This window comes from Carlito syrichta, unplaced genomic scaffold (assembly GCF_000164805.1).
Source record: "Carlito syrichta isolate Samal-C Ts95f unplaced genomic scaffold, Tarsius_syrichta-2.0.1 Scaffold75495, whole genome shotgun sequence".
NCBI lineage: Eukaryota > Metazoa > Chordata > Mammalia > Primates > Tarsiidae > Carlito > Carlito syrichta.
In genome coordinates this window covers 63,036-80,413 of record NW_007019591.1, presented here as the reverse complement: position 1 = coordinate 80,413, position 17,378 = coordinate 63,036, and the positions used below count along the sequence as shown (strand labels likewise).

The 17,378-nt window shown below is 38.2% G+C and overlaps 1 protein-coding gene across 1 annotated transcript in view; it reads right to left on the bottom strand.

Annotated features, from left to right (window-relative positions):
* The window catches only part of UBXN4 (UBX domain protein 4), a 32,238-nt gene that overhangs the window by 5,744 nt on the left and 9,116 nt on the right, over positions 1 to 17,378 (bottom strand). The window contains exons 5-11 of the mRNA XM_008053727.2: positions 15,568 to 15,661; positions 9,932 to 9,986; positions 8,728 to 8,892; positions 7,875 to 8,002; positions 3,654 to 3,756; positions 1,530 to 1,661; positions 238 to 440 (exon numbers count right to left, since the gene is read on the bottom strand). Coding sequence (XP_008051918.1) covers positions 238 to 440; positions 1,530 to 1,661; positions 3,654 to 3,756; positions 7,875 to 8,002; positions 8,728 to 8,892; positions 9,932 to 9,986; positions 15,568 to 15,661 — 880 coding nt within the window. The remainder of the gene's footprint in view (positions 1 to 237; positions 441 to 1,529; positions 1,662 to 3,653; positions 3,757 to 7,874; positions 8,003 to 8,727; positions 8,893 to 9,931; positions 9,987 to 15,567; positions 15,662 to 17,378) is intronic.

The following is a 17,378-nucleotide window of genomic DNA, read 5'->3' as shown; positions in this document are numbered from 1 at the left end:
ACCCACCTATCATGGATTAGATTTTAAATAGCTGAGAACACTCAGGTAGTGAGCTTCCCAGGAGATAACATAATAAACATAATACAGTTTCAGAACATTTGGGTTTTTTCCCTCCACTTTGGGGACTGGGGAGGACATACAAGGAAAGAAGACCAAGTACTCATAACACAACTGTGTACTTTGAAAAAGGTACTGGGCATTGCTTACATAGTTTGCAAATGGGAAAAACAAACATACCTTTTTTCTGATTTGCTAGATGATGCAGGGTTTGAGGGTTCCGACGATGTCACTCTCACTGAAGTCTGGGCAGGAGGAGGATTACTAAATAAGAAATTGCTAATCAATCTCCAGATGGCAAGGAATGGATAAAGTACTGTCCCCAACAATGTCCAAATGTCTCCACTGGAAGAGTGTACAATGGATGCAGTCGGTCTTCCTGCCTAGAAGTTAGAAATAAACAAACTTAGATAAAGCCTGTATCACCACACATCACACTCAAAGTTTTAGATGAACCTGAAAAAGGAGGTCCTGTTAATTTCAGTTTATTGCAAGAAGGTAAAATTCTCATCTTTTGCTGTTTTTCAGGTATATATAAACTTCTAGGAACTCCTGGAGTTTTGTTGTTTTTATGTTATGTTTTGGTTTCTATCTTTCTTTTTTCTTATAGAGATGAGGTTTTGGTTTGTTGCCTAGGCTGGTCTCAAACTGTGGGCTCAAGCAATCCCCCTTGCCTTGGCCTCTCAAAGTGCTGGGATTACAGGTGCGAGCCCCCACACCCGGCTAGAGCTTTGTTTTTTTTTAAAGAGTAATTATAATATACAAACCAGAAAGTAGTTCTTGGTGAAACAAACCAACTATTTTAAAGAAAACTGAACTTTTGTAATAAAATTAACTTAGATAAGAAAAATCTTTCTTGTTTAAAAAAAAAAAAAAAAGAAAAGGTTTCAAACCTCACTGAATACAATGAAATTCTGATTATTGGAGAACTGTTTTAGGTAAGGGGCTCTGTAAAGAGTAAGGAAAAACTATGCTAAACAGGACATGGAAGACCCAGGCTTTCATCCTAGTTCTGGCACTTAAGGTAGGACCTTAGCATTCATTAAGTTTTCTGAGCCTCTTTTCTTCATCAGATTAAAATATTGTTGTGAGGATCAAACGGAATAATCTATTTGCATATTACTTTTTATGTTAAAATAACATTTTTTTAAAAGCTTGTAAACAGCACCATATATAAATAAAATACATTAAATCTGTGAATCAGACAAATAATCTACATTTCTTATTTTCTTCTCCTAGTGATCATTTTTTTGTATACAAAAACAGGTAAGGAAAAAAGTTGAAAAACTATGTAGTACCTCACAAGCAATAATAGCAATACAAATATAAAACACAGGATAATGGAACAATAAATTGGCTAATTTGCATTTTAATTACCCAAAGTATCTCTGCCCTTCCTTTGCACTAATTAGAAGAAATGATGAAGAGTAGAACAAACGAAAACTATAAGAATAGGAAAAATATATACATACTGGCAATAATACCACTGAAGCACTTGGGGCAAGCTCCAAATCCAATAATTTCTTTTTATAATCTTCTTTGGTAAATTCCCTCCTGGGAAACATGGTTGCTAATGAAAAATTACCATAAGTGTTGCCAACAGTCTGTAACATAACATAAGTTTTAAAACCTTAGTACAGTGCCACTTAAAAGTACAATATTACTTTACTCATATGCATCCAAAATGACTATTTTAATTAAGATCGCCTTAATTTTAAAAGATACTTTAAATGTAAATTCAAAAAACACATAAAAAGTTAGCTGAAAGGTTATCAAATCCAAAGTTTTTAAAAGTCTCCATAATTCAAAGATGACTAAAAAATTAGCAAAAATATGTTTCCCAAAACCATATGAATAAACTGAGTAAAAATGAGCAATTATGTCTGTAACTCCTCTGAGTATAGCTGTAGTTCATCATTAGGGTATTCACTATCCTTTGGCAAACTTACATTAATGTCACACACACACATATATTTGGACTATAGGCATTCTTTTTTTTTTTTTTTTTTTTTTTTTGAGTTGGAGTCTCACTCTGTCACCCAGATTGGAGTGCAGTGGCCACTCCCGGCCACCGCAGCCTCGACCCGCTGAGCTCTGGCGATCCTTCTGCCTCAGCCTTCCAGTAGCTGGAACTACAGGCGCATGCTACCACGCCCAGCTAATTTTTTTTATTTATTGTAGAGATGAGGTCTCGCCAAGTTGCCCAGGTGGGTCTCGAACCTGCGGGTTCAGGCAGTCCACTCACTTCAGCCTCCCAAAGACGCGAGATTACAAGCTGAGCCACCAAGCCCGGCAGGCATTCTTTATTAAAAAAAAAAAAAAAAAAAAGGACCAGACCAGTATTTCCCTGATATACATATCTTCAGGAGTTTACCCCTCCTCCTAGTCTCAAGTCCCAAATGGTACAAAATCAAACTACACTATACATATAATCCCAGGCCCAGGAACATATATAATCCCCATTCACCTATAAAATCACTTGTAAAATCTTAGACAACTGCATTATCTTTCCCTAGTAGATTCCAAAGAAAGACATTAACTTTTCTTTTTTTTTAATGTAGGTCATATACACACCCCTCAATGTTTTCACTCTAAGGACATACAAAAATACAAAATTCAATTATTATACTGAGGTGGAGTTCTAATAGGATAGACATAATCAAAGATTTCTTTTTCTCACGCAGTCCCCTCTCCATTTACCTGCAGCAGAAGCAGTAAATATCAAGATGAGGACACTTTGTGGGAGGCCCCAAGATAAAAAAATAATAATAAATAGCCTATTTGGGATTAGTTCTACTATGAAGCTTAGGTGAAAACAGTTTTTAAGTTTTTACAATGTCCAGCCTAGGTCACCAGTGCAGGAAGGCAGACAGCTTTTATGGTATCCTTTCTCTTGAGACCCGTAAGTGAGGGAGAAGACTAAATGGGGAGAAACCGTCTAGTGGAAAGATCTGAGTTCAACACCTAACTCACTAATTTTGATGTTTAAGAAAAATACTGACATATATAATGAGCCCAGAACCTAAAGGACATCTGATGCCAGAATGCATTTTGGATGAGGGATTAATCACAGTTAAAAAAAATTGGTAATTACTCATATCTTATTTTTTAGGATATAGAATTTCATATTCCATTCAGGTTTTGAGTAAGGTGACATTTTGGAAGTAAATCCCTAAAGAAAATGCTTGTTAAATAAAGATCACTGCTCTTTTGGCTTGGTCAACAGAAGTGGGAAAATGGGCAGTCCCTAAGCAACCTGCAGACGATGGAGAGGAACAAGAAAAACTGCTTTCTTTTCAGGGACAGCTCCCTCAGATTGCCTTTCACTCCTCCAGCTAAGTACGCCAGCCAGTGAGAAGAGGTCCTAGAGCCCCCTATACAACATCAGCAAATTCCTACTTCTGTACACGCAGATATGCTGTCCCCTATGAACTAATACGCGGCCAAAGTTCTACATCATCTTAGAAGTGTCTTGTGCCTCCTGAAGATGAGTCATGATTTACTCATTGAAGAATGAGTTCTGCTTTGAAATGTTCCCTTCCTACAATTTAATAATCTTTACATCTATCTTTACTACAACTCAAGACAGATTTTACCTGTGCAGCAAACTGCCTTGCTTCTTCTAGAGGAGCATCAGAAGGGAACTGATTTGTAAAGGAAGACCCATCAGGAAGACGGAACTGAATTCTTGCAACAGTGCTATGAAAAAAGAAAGTCAGCATCTTTATCTCTACATTTTCTCAAACAGTATCATTAAAAGTTAAAGAACTGGCCAGGTGTGGTGGCTCATGTTTATAATTTTAGCACTTTTGGAAGCCGAGGCAGGAGGATTCCTGGAGCCCAGGAGTTTAAGACCAGCCTGGACAACATAGCGAGACCTCATCTCTACAAAAAATTTAAAAAATAAAAAATTGGCTGGGTGTGGTGGCATTTGCCTAGCTATAGTCCCAGCTACTTAAGAGGCTGAGGTGGAAGGATCACATGAGACTCGGGGGTTGAGGCTGCAGTGATCTATGACTGTGCCAATGGCACTCCAACCTGAGATAGAGTAAGAACCAGACTCAAAAAATAAAAAAAAGGTAAAGAAAAGAAAATAGAGCCAGGCTCGGTGGCTCAACCTGTAATCCTGTGCTTTGGGAGGCTGAGGTCATTGGATTGCCTGAGCACACGGGTTCAAGACCCGTCTGGGCAACTTGACGAGACCTCATCTCTACCATAAATCAAAAACTAGCCGGGCGTGGTAGTGCGCGCCTGTAGTTCCAGCTACTTGGAAGGCTGAGGCGGAAGGATCACCAGAGCCCAGCAGGTGGGGGATGCAGTGGCCAGGAGCGGTCACTGCACTCTAGTCTGGGCAACAGAGGGAGACTCCAACTCAAAAAAAAAAAAATAGAAGTGAAAATGTGCAGTGACAATATTTTTTTTACAACATCAGATTTTTTCACTAGTTATTTAGTAACAACTTTATTTAGATAGTCACAAAAATAAAATTAAACCTTTTAAAGTGTGCAATTCAGTGTTTAAAAAAATATATTAAGAGTTATATTAATATATTTTTATATATCAATATATAAATGTATTCCGGAACATTTCCATCACCCTAAAAAGGAACCCTGAGGTTATGGGCAGTCACTCTCCATTCCTCCCTCCCCCAGACCCTAGCAACCACTAATCTACTGTCTTTGGATTGGTCTATTTGGGCATCTAAGACATTTTACAATATGTGACCTTTGGTAACTGACTTCTTTTGTGTAACATTATAATTTCAAGGTTCACCCCTGTTGTTGCATGTTTTAGTTCTTAATTCCTTTTTATTATTGAATGATATTCCATTTTATAGGATATACATTTTGTTTACACATTCTTCAGTTGATGGACATTTAGTTTATTACCACCCACATTTTGGCTATTATAAATCAGGTTGCTAATGAATCTCCATGTATAGGTTTTTGTGTGAACATGTTTTCAATTATCTTGGATACATACATACTTAAGAGAAGAAATGCTGAGTCATATGGTAACTCTATGTTCAATATTTTGAGGAACTCTCAAACTGTTTTCCAATGTGGCTAGAACATTCTACAATACCACCAGCAATGTTCCAAATTATCCACATCCTCACAAACACTTGTTTGCAAACACTTGCTATTGTCTCTTTAAATTTGTGCCTGCTAGTGGGTGTAAAATGTGGTTTTGATTTCCCTGATGACTTATGATGTTGAGCCTCTTTTCATGGCTTATTGGTCATTTGTATATTTTTGTTGGAGAAACATCTATTCAAATCCTTTCCCCATACTTGAATTGGGTTGTTTGTCATTTTATAGAGTTGTGAGGGTTCCTTTTACGTTCTATATAAAAATCCCTTATCAAATACATGGTTTGCAAATATTTTGTCCAATTCTGTGGACTGTCTTTTCACTTTCTTGATAATGTCCTCTGAAGCACAAAAGTTTTCAATTTTGATAAAGTCTAATTTAATCATTTTTCTTTTGTTGCTTGTGCTTTTGGTGTCATGTCTAAGAATCCACTGTCTACTGCTAGATCACAAAGCTTTACTCCTTTTTTTCCCTAAGAATTTATATTTTACATAGTTTAACTTTTAGGTGGATGGTCTATTCTGAATTAACTTTTTACACGGTGTGAGGTAAGTATCCAAATTCATCCTTTTGCATGTGGACATCCAGTTGTCCGAGCACCTCTTGTTGAAAAGTACCCTTTCCACTGGGATTGTTGGCTCAGCCTGTAATCCCGCAGTTTGGGAGACCTCATCTCTACAATAAATCAAAAAATTAGCCGGGTGTGGAAGCGCGTGCCTGTAGTTCCAGCTACTTGGAAGGCTGAGGCAGAAGGATCGCCGGAGACCAGCAGGTCGAGGTCACAGAGTGAGATTCCGACTCAAAAAAAAAAAAAAAAGTACCCTTTTCAAAAATAAACTGACCATAAATGCAAAGGTATATTTCTGGAGACTCAATTCTATCACATTGATCCATATTGCTATCCTTTTGCCAACAGAGCAGTGTATAGCTTTGTAGTAAAGTTTAAAAATTGAGAAGTATGAGTCTTCCATCTTTGTTTTCCAGATTGTATTCTGATTATTCTGGGTCTCTTGTATTTCCATATGAATTTTAGGAAATTCTGCAAAAAGCCACTTAGAATTTTGATATGGGTTACGCTGAATCTATAAATCAGTCTGGGGAGTATTGTCATCTTAATATTAAGTCTTCTGATTTATGATCTTTCCATATACTTAGGTCACGATCATAGCTCACTGCACCCTCAAACTCCTGGGCTCAAGCAAACCTCCACCACAGCTTCCCAAGTAGCTGGGGATACAGACACATGCCACTATGCCCAGCTAATTTTTATTTATTTATTTATTTTCTGTAGAGATGCGGTCTTGCTTTGGTGCCCAGGCTGGTGTTGAACTCCTGAGTTCAGGAGATCCTCCGACCTCAGTCTCCCAAAGTTCTGGGATTGCAGGCATGAGCCACTGGGCCTAGCCTTGCTGTTTTTAGTGTACAAGTCTTACACTTTTGTTAAATTTATTGCTTCATTATTTTTGGAAAAAAGTTGTCGCCCAGACTGGAGTGCAGTGGCCGCTCCCAGCCCCGCAGCCTCGACCTGCTGGGCTCCGGCGATCCTTCCGCCTCAGCCTTCCGAGTAGCCAGAATTACAGGTGCGTGCTACCAGGCCCCGCTAATTTTTTGATTTATTGTAGAGATGAGGTCTCGCCTGCCCAGGCGGGTCTCGAACCCGCCGGCTCAGGCAATCCACTCACCTCAGCCTCCCAAAGGCGTGGGATTACAGGCTGAGCCACTGAGCCCGGCTTGGAAAAAAGTTTTAAAGCAATTTTATTTTATCACAAATGTTCTACTTATTAATTATCCAGTATGGAAATGCAGAAAAACAGAGAAGAAAATAAGTATTAATTGTAATAAATGTACTGGAAGTTTGAGCTTTTTTTTGCCTTCTCAATACATTTTTGTTTTGGGAACTGCCTTACCCCTGCTACATGCCACTCATTCTGGTATAATTATCTTTTTTATTTTAAAGATGTGGGGTACAATTCAGGATTAGGTACACAAGCGGCATAATTATCAGTAACATTTCCCCCACCTCCTTCATCACAGGGCTGGGCATGTCACCTCCTCCAACCATAGAGCCCACACAAGTGGACACTGATTGATCTGGCAGTGGCCACATGACTCAAGCCGAGCAAATCAGAATTCTTCCCAGTGACTAATACAGTGATTGAGAGACAAGGTTAATCACTTCTCTTTGGGATAATAAACACTTGTTTATTATTTATTCTCGGACAGCATTTGAAGGGTTTCTATAAGAATGAAGCTAAAACAAAGAAACCAAAGGATTAAAAAAGAGAAATTTGTAATGATATCCATTAGCTCCATAAATCTAAAGGATATTCAGCTATGTCTAATAAATCCATCCTTGGGATTTCTGAATTGCAGAGCCAATGTATTCCCTGTTTTGCTTAATCCTATCTGATCTGGGATTCTGACAATTAAAGAATCCTAATACACATGAGATAATCATTGTAATCATTTTGATGTGCAGGCTTTCTGTCTTTTGGAAATGGATTTTCTGCCCCTCCCCTCTTAAAAGTTACTTATTTAGTACTTTTATAGTATACACTCGCATTCAATGACAGCTATTAGTGGGAGCTGCCAAACTGGTCAATATGTCCCTCTGGAATTGACTACTTATTATAATCACAGCACACATCACTATTAAAGACTAGCCTACAAACATTCCCCTCAGCCCCCATGTGCACAGAGATGTTTCAGCATGAAATATTGTACCTTCTTTCTCTTGTATAAGCTTCTCTCTTGACTTCCATTTCTGCCTGCTTGGCCAGCAAGGCAGCAGCTTTGGCAGCCTCCGCTTCTTCCTTTGTCTTTGCAAAACGAGCAGCTCTCTCTGCACGGTCCTTCGAAACATCATTAGATACTAGTTACTTTTCACTGCCAGAATGATCTACTTTCATGCTTCCAAACACAAGGGAAACACAAATATTTAAGCCATATGTGAACTTTATCATTCTGGATCTGGTATTTTTCATTTTATCAACTGTCAGGGACCAGAGTTATTGTTAAGGAAATGAGGACATGAATTTGCTCACTATTTTATGCCTAGAGCCTGGTACACAGAAGATGCTCAAAGTCTGGTACACAGAAGATGCTCAATAAATATTTGCTGAATGACCAAACGAACTAACAATATTAAGGTAGGAATGGTTTCCATATGTACTACAACTGCTATATTCTAAAAACAATTGTAGAAAATTAAGCTTTATGATGTGCCTAAATACTATGAATGTTGCAAGAAAAATGCCTGAGACTAGAGAAGACTATTAGATAACCAATTCTTAGCTCATTTTCTAGGAAATCTTTAAAAGGTGCCTTTTAACTACTGATAACATTCATAACAAAATAAGAGAAAAATCACTTTGAAAAAATCATCTCAACTTTATTAACTACTTTAATTCAATATACAATTTCTAATAAAAGAAAGCTCTGGATTGTTACTCTTTGAGTCACTAAAATCTACTATTGGTGTGTGCACTGTCTGGTGGTAATTCGAAGCCACTGTGCACAGGAGAAGAAGCTCACAAGTGTCCTGGAGTCAAGTATTAAAAATAAACTTAAGACTTACCAATGCAATCTGCTGTTTTATACGTTCTCGGGCTGCCCTATCTTCTGCCTTTTCTCTGTTTCTTTCCTCTAACATTCTTTTTGTTAATTCTTCTTCTTGCTTTCTTTTATAATCCAACATTTCTTTTCCAGTTTTTCTCCTCTCGATTTCTTTCTTAATCTCTCTCTGAATTAAAGAAAAAGTGAGTTTTCTGAGCCAAAAACATTTGACTGCCCCAGATATTATTAGTATTATCATTATTATTATTATTGAGTTGGAGTCTCACTTGCTCGCCCAGGCTGGAGTGCAGTGGCACATTCACGGCCGCCACAGCCTCAACCTGCTGGGATCAGGTGATCCTCCCGCTTCAGCCTTCCAAGTATCTGGAACTATAGGCACATGCCACCATACCCAGCTAATTTTTTTATTTATTGTAGAGATGAGGTCTCACCAAGTTGCCCAAGGTTGGTCTCGAACCCATGGGCTCAGGCAATCCTCTCACATCAGCCTCCCAAAAGTGCTGGGACTATAGGCATCAGCCACTGCCTACATACTGCATCTGGCCTCAGATAATATTTTAAATGTAGAGAAAGCTAATTGTAGAATGCAGTTAAAAGAGTAAAATTCCATAAAATGTAAGGGTCTGAAAAGTTTATTAACAGTGGTCAAATGTATATCAATTTATAAATCACTGCCGGTGGCCTATTAAGATTATTAACGTAGTCAGTGTAATTTGAAGGCAAGCAGAATTACAGATCTTTGGTTTCAAGGGTAAATATGTTCTTCAGGGAAAACATGGCAGTCATTTCTTTGGCTTGAAGAAAATTATAACCTTCCTATATTAGGACCCCAAAGAGATGATGCACATTTAGGTATACATAGTGAGAAAAATTAATGACTCATTCAGTAGAATGTCTACACTGTTCTTTTTCACAAAAAGGAACTAAAATGTAATCTTCTGCCTTACGCCAAACAATTTTAGCTAAAGTCTGTTCATACTTAGAATAAAACTCAAAAAAAAGTTTAATTTATTTCTAGCAATTTACAAAAAGAACACAAAAATATATTATACTGTGATACTACTCCAGAAAATAGATTATTCCCTTCACTGTGTTGCAACATAGAACTATAACTAGGAAACCATCCTAAGTCTGCCAAATTGAATAATCAAACATTCCCCCAGTTAATGGAAGAATAAAACAATGCTTAAGTGAATGAACTTTACCTGTTCTTCCTCTTTCCTTTTCTCTTCTCTCCTTTCTTCAAGTTTTTTTGTTAGTCTGTGTTAAAAAACAACAACAAAAAAAAACACGAACTGAGATACAGCACATGAATATAAAACACATTTAGAAGATTTTTTTTTTTTTTTTTTTAGCTAAAACGACTAGGGAAATACAGAAACCAAAAGGAAAAGTCCCTCAAGCCACAGAAACAATTTATCTGCCTGGTCCTACAGAAACCCCTGAGTTCATCACCAGGAGGACCTAGGGAACTAGAAACATATCTAAAAACAAAAGAAACGCCGAGTTAGTAAGAGCCCATCAGAAGCTTAGCTCCAGCTCTAAGTGCCTTAGTTCCCATTTTAACTATTAGAGTTCCTTTTTATTTTCTGATTTATCTGAAAGATTTTTAAATATACAAATAAATTTTCAAGCAAATATATAAGTCAGTAACCTATAAACCCCACCCCTTGCACATAAGTAAATAGCAATATGGCACAAAACTAGTAAAAACAATAGTAAGGTCAGCATTTATAATAACTAATGCAAAACTGATTCTCAACTGTAAGAAGTTCATCAATTAAAAACAAATGGCCAGGCCGGATATCACGTGCCTATAGCCCCAGTTACTTGGGAAACTAAGGCAGAAGGAGACCTTGGGCCCAGGAGTTCAAGGGCAGCCTGGGTAAAACCTCACTTCAAAAATTAAGTTAATTAGATAAATGAATGATTCTGAAATTAGACAGTGGTAATGACTGCACAACCTTGTGAATACATTAAAACTCACTGAATTGTACACTTTGAATTACATGGTATATAAATTATATCCCAGTTTTTAAAATAAATGGTATTTTCTCTGAAAAAGATTTTGGTTACAAGGGTGTATGCATTTGTTAAAACTCAGCTGAACAACTTGTGCCAGCAATCAAGTGAGTGCTCAAAGAATGATGGAGGTCAAAAGGCCAGAAGACCCAACATGAAGGGAATTCTACTAGTCAAATGTGGGGCAATTTGTGTACCAAAAAGAATAATAGAGAAATGGATTATAACATATTAAAGAAAAAAAAAGGACATGTGGAAAGTCTTAACTGCTAAGGGGTTTAGATTGGCCTAACCACTTTGGGAAACTGTTTGGTGAGTACCTATAACCCAGTAATCCCCATTCCTTCATATATATCCCCCAAAGAAAGGCATACATATGTTCATCAAGACAGGTACAGACATATTCTTCATAGCAGCCCTATTTACAATAATCCCAACCCAAACTGAAAACAATTCAAATACCCATCAGCAGGAGAATAGGTAAATAAATTGTGGTACAGTCAAATAATAGAATGCTGTATAGCAGGGAGAATGCACCAAACATTGCCACATGCAACAACACAGATGAGTCTCTTAAGTACAATGCTGAACAAAGGAGATCAAACACAAAAAGAATACATGTATTATATTCCATTACAAAGTTCACAAAAGGTAAAACTAATCTATGGTGTTGGACTCAGGATAGCAATTACTTAGGGAGGGAAGCTGCATTCGAGGAGGAACAGGAGGAAGGTTTATTGGGCGTGGGTAATTTTCTTTCTTCATCTGGGTGCTCATGTCCAATAAGAAGTTTACCGGGGGGAAAAAAAAGGTGGTGGCTCCACCTGTAATCCCAGCACTTTGGGAGGCCAAGGTGAGTGGGTTACCTGGGCCCTTGGGTTCAAGACCAGCCCGGGCAACCTGGTGAGACCTCATCTCTATAATAAATAAAAAAATTAGCCAGGTGTGGTAGCATGCTACTAGTAGTTCTGGCCACCTGGAAGGCTGAGGCAGAAGAATCGCCGGAGCCCAGCAGGTTGACACTGGGGTGGCCGTGAGTATACCACTGCACTCCAGTCTGGGTGACGGAGTGAGATGTGAACTAAAAAAAAATTTTTAAATGGTGGGGATGGGGAATGGAAAGTAGAAAGGTGGATCAAAGCACTTCTCTACAGAAGAATGCTAGCTAATAGATGTAAAAGAAATAAAATTAGAAAAAGTACTTTTTTTTGAGTTGGAGTCTCACTCCGTCGCCCAGGCTACATTGCAGTGGCATACTCACGGCCACCCCAGTGTCGACCTGCTGGGCTCCGGCGATCCTTCTGCCTCAGCCTTCCAAGTAGTCGGAACTACAGGTGTGTGCTACCAAGCCTGGCTAATTTTTTTGATTTACTGTAGAGACAAGGTCTCGTCAAGTTGTCCTGGCTGGCCTCGAACCCGTGGGGTCAGGCAATCCACTCGCCTCAGCCTCCCAAAGTGCTGGGATTAAAGGCTGAGCCACCAAGCTCGACCAAACCTAGCATTTTTAATGCCAATGAAATAACTAATTCCAGCAAAAATTAATGAATGCTAAAACCATTGGGCTAAAGTTTTGGAATAGGATTCTCACTGTTTCAAAGAATCACCCCATAGAAAATTTATTAATTAGAAAGGAAAAAGAGTACCTTTATAATAGAGATAACCAACAGAAACCATCCTAATTGATAAGAGAAATGTTTAGGAGTCAAAAAGACTAAATTAAATGCAATGAGTGATCCTTGATTGGATCTTGAATCAGAGAAAAGTTACAAAGGGGACAACTGAGGAAATTTGAATATGGATCACATATTAGGTAATCTTACTGTATCAACTTACAATTTCTTAAGTACAATAATGGTATTGTGCTAATATCTGAAAATGTCTCTATTCTTTAATTATATACCCCTTGCAGAATTTTCTTCTGAGAAAAACATACTTTTGTTCTAATCTGGTTGAAAAGCTACACTGCATGTCACTTAATAAACTGACTGCTTCTTCCCTTCTACATCTGAGCATCTACTATTATTTTTTGAGTTGGAGTCTCACTCCGTCGCCCAGGCTGGAGTGCAGTGGCATGCTCATGGCCACCCCAGTGTCGACCTGCAGAGCTTTGGCGATCCTTCCGCCTCAGCCTTCCAAGCAGCCGGAACTTTGGGAATACACTACCACACCCGGCTAATTTTTGATGTATTGTAGAGACAAGGTCTCGCCAAGTTGCCCCAGCAGGTCTCAAACCCACGGGCTCAGGCAATCCACTTGCTTCGGCCTCCCAAAGTGCTGGGATTACAGGCTGAGCCACTGTGCCCAGCCAGCATCTATTTAATGGTCATTACGCCTGCTCAGGTATCAGGAGAGGGCAGGGCATGGGTCAGTGGGCACAGACCCTGAAATCTTGGCCTAAGCTGGAGCTCCCCTGTTCAAAACCCACAGAGCTTCAGTCAATGTCTTTTTTCTTAGGACATGCATACTGAGGTATTTAAAGGTGAAATGAAATGATGCCTGCAACTTTCAAATGAATCAGGGAAAAAGAAAAAAGTGATCATTTTTCAACTATGAGATTTGAGACATTTCCAAATAAAAAACTGGAATTGATGGTCTTAAATATTAACTTTCCCAGATAATTCTGCTCATTTTAAACATAATGATATAAACAAAATAATGCATTTTAATGAAAGGTTCACCAAAAGATGACTATTTCACATCTGTTAGCTCTAATAAATCATTGTATACATTTTAATTAATATTAAAAACAAAAACTTAGATCTCACAATTGCAAATCACAAATCTTTTTTTTTAAATTGAGTTTACGTGGCAAAAGGCAGCTCAGGAATGAAAGACTATGTTCTTATGTGCAAGATAAGAGAAGTTTCTGAGCTAACTTACAGCAATTTGGTTTAGTCACCTTTTCCTCTAACAAAATTAGTTTTCCTTGGAACCAGATGGAAAAAACCCCTAAGACCTAGGGTAGAGAAATTAGTTTTCAAAAAGTGTGATCACTGGAAATAGATCTCAGGTGCAGTTGTAGCCCAAGGGAAAAGTTAGAATCTTACATTGGCGAATCCATCCTGCCAAGTTTTAAGTATGAGTTTTAAATTTGTATAAAATATATTTAAAATATCACCAAGGTTAGAAAAAAAAATGCATGAATTTTGCTTTGCAGAGCTTTATATAATTCTATATATAAAATATCAGATTATACCACAGGGATTGATGGGTCCAAATTACATAAGTTGTGAAAAAGCATTTCAGTTCTGTGAGACAGGAAAACTAGTAGCACTTCAGAGTTTCGGTGTCCAATGACCCTGCAGAAGATGGTGGGGATGAATTAGCCAGGAGTATCAGAGCATTACAGAGCCTATGGCAGGGAATGGTGAGAATGAAGGTAACTCTTAGGGTATAAATGATGTGCTAAGAGTATATCTGGCACAGGAATATTACATAGTCTGGTATTGTCAGCTACTGTCATTGTCAGTAAGTCAGATTCCACAAAAGGAACAAGATTTCCAATTGGACAAGAACTCAGATGAATAAAATGTAGGATCTCTCAGCTTGCAAATTAATAAGTACTAGGACACAGGCAGACACTAGCCGTCATTCCCTTATGTAAGAATGAAGGCTATTAAGAAACAGTAACAACAGAAACTGCACTCTTCCACAGTAACTAAATAGCACCTGACACTACCACAATAAAGGGCTGCCAGGTGTGCTTCCTCACCACTTTGTCCCAAGACTACAAACCCTTTTCCAGATTTTCAATTTTCACTTTACCCCAAGGTGGTGCAAATGAGGGTATACGGCAGTGGGCCTGGTGTTAGCACTTCCTCATCACTGTCAGATCTGTCCTGCTTTTTATTTCAAGGTCATGGCCCTGCCCTCTTTTTAAAAAAATTATTATTTATTATAGAGATGTGGGGTACAATTCAGGGTTAGACATATAAACAGTGATCATGCAGGCACCCTTGTTGATGAGGCATGCCCCTTCCTCCCCTAGCAGTTTCCCTCAACTGCCAATCACTTTCTTGTAGCATTATAATTGTTCAAGGTCAGCTTGCCCTAACTCTTATAAAGAACAATCAGAACCTAGATTTTGCTGAAAAGTAGCTGATCTTTACTGAGTCATGAGTAAACCCAAAGACCCAATATCAGCAATTATTTTGAACCCTGTTTCCTCCAAGATCTACGTAAACAAGAAAATATCCAGTCCACTCTTAAGAAACTTGACGTCCATATAACTAATTCCAAACAGTTTTAGAAATACGAGTTAATATTAGAATTTAAATATGCCTGCTCACCCACCATCATATAACCTTAAGAATCACAGCATAAAAGACTAAAATTTCATAATTACTGCATCGTTAAAAATGTTAAAGCAACAAACGACAGAGTCAGAAATTTGTATCTGATTATTACACCAACCAATAAAAAGATGACATTTAATAAACTTCTACAGACTCATGCAGAACCCCTACAAAGTCACACAATGAGCAGAAGTTCTTGCCCATCTGGAGTTTATTATACTTTTGGCATAGAGAGATAGAAGCAGAAGTGACAGACGGAAACACATGAGTACCAAAATATCAGTAAAAAAGGAATTCTTAGAATGAGCAAACCTAAAGTCAACTGATGACTTCAGAGATACAAAAAAGCTTTACCTCTAGAGTGTAATTTTATAAGTACAAATAAGCTGGTCAGGTGACCAAAAATTTCAACCCAGAATTCTAGAGCTTCATTTGCATAAGTTTAGCTTTTATTCAAAGTTTAAAAATAACCAAAAGCCATTGTCATTTTAAACAGAATGCTATTTGCAAAAATAAGAGCAAACCTTTCCACTCGGACGGTAAGGTCTTCTGCAGGTCTCTGACTTGAACTTCCACTGGGCTCCTGAGACGGAGTGGCATGGCCTGAACTTTCTCCTCCTTAATTATTAAAAGAAATAAGAATACTGCATTTAATGCAATTTTTTGAAGGTACAAATTTTTTGAGTTAACAGTTGTCTCTCTTAAATGTTGTATGTATTTCCCCTAAAAATGGAGGATCTAAGAAATGAGTTATTGCTAACCCTTACTTTGGACTGGGATAAAACAGTATGCAAATTGAAATAAGGCAGTTACTCATTTGATGACCCCAAAGGGAAAAGTCAGAGGTAAGACACGAGGAAACATCAATCAGGCAGGAGGTATGACTGGCCATGGGTAGGCTTCAGTCTACAGCAGCACTGTCCACTGTCTATGCTAACACCATAGCCACTAGCCACATGTGGTTGCAGAATATTTAAAATGATGCAACTGCAGGTGTGGATAAGGCATAGAACAGTAAGCTCTAGAGGCCAGTTTTGATCCTGGTTATGGCTCTAGACTTACTTTGCTTCAAAGGATCTGCTTCTGCTGACCAGAGTGATTCCCAGGGAGTCTCTTTATATCTATTAAGGATTTCCTGTTGGAAAAGTTTTGTCTTGGTCTGTTCAGGAGGACAGTTATGGCCTGGTACTTCCTTTTAAAACTTTTGTCATCTCCTTCCTTACCACCTGCCACCAATCTGATTCTCCTTTACAGTTATGATCTTTGAAGAAGTAAGGCCTATGGAGCTACAAAGTGTCCAAGTCCTGTTCTGTCATTTAATTAAGTTACTTAATTTCTTTGTGTCTCATCTGGAAAATGGGGATAGTAAACTGATAGGGTCATTCTGAGAAATATGTGTTAATACTCATAAATGGTTAGAACTTAACTGAGACTGGCACATAAGTGCTTTAGTTACTACAGCAGTAACAAAAATAATTGTATTACTAAGTAGCACCAATGGTGCACATCTCTTCCTACCTTTGCATTCAGTGACATCACTTAAGTAGCTTGAAATCAACCATAGTGGTTGGAAATTATACTTGTGTCTAACATCTTATACTACAAATAATGGGTGTTTAGCATCCACAGCATAGCACTGAATACAAGCCTTGAATAAGAAGTGGTAACAATTAGCAGCCAGTATATGTTCAGTAGGAAACTAATCACCTTTCTTTAGTAAAGAGAATTCATGCCAAGGACATAATGTTTTGATATCAGCAGCAAATTTAACAAAACTTTTGAAGATAATTTGTGGACAAGTAGGGAAAAAAGTCCTGGATAAAAGAGTTAGATGGACCTTATAACCCATAATCAGAGAGAAATGGATAGATGTCATGCAAAGTAAGATTTCCAATGGTATGCCACAGAGTCCTCCATCTTTGGTATTTTATTTGTATTTTTTAAGTCAGAGTCGCACTCTGCTGCCCAGACTGGAGTACAGTGGCATGATCACACTGCAGTCTCAACCTCCTGGGCTCAGGTGATCCTTCCACCTCATCCTCCTGGGTAGCTGGGACTGCTGGCACATGCCACCAAACCTGGCTAATTCTTTTTCTAGAGATGAAGTCTCACTATGTTGCCTAGGCTGGTTTTAAACTCCCAGGCTCAAGCAATCCTACTGCCATGGTCTCAAGTGCTGGAATTACAGGCACAAGTCATCACGCCTAGCTAGTCTTTGGTATTTTCATACATGAATATGTAGAACATACACTTTATGGGTAATCCCAAACTGTGTAAAATAGCTTTTTTTTTTTTTTGAGTTGGAGTCTCACTCTGTCACCCAGACTGGAGTGTG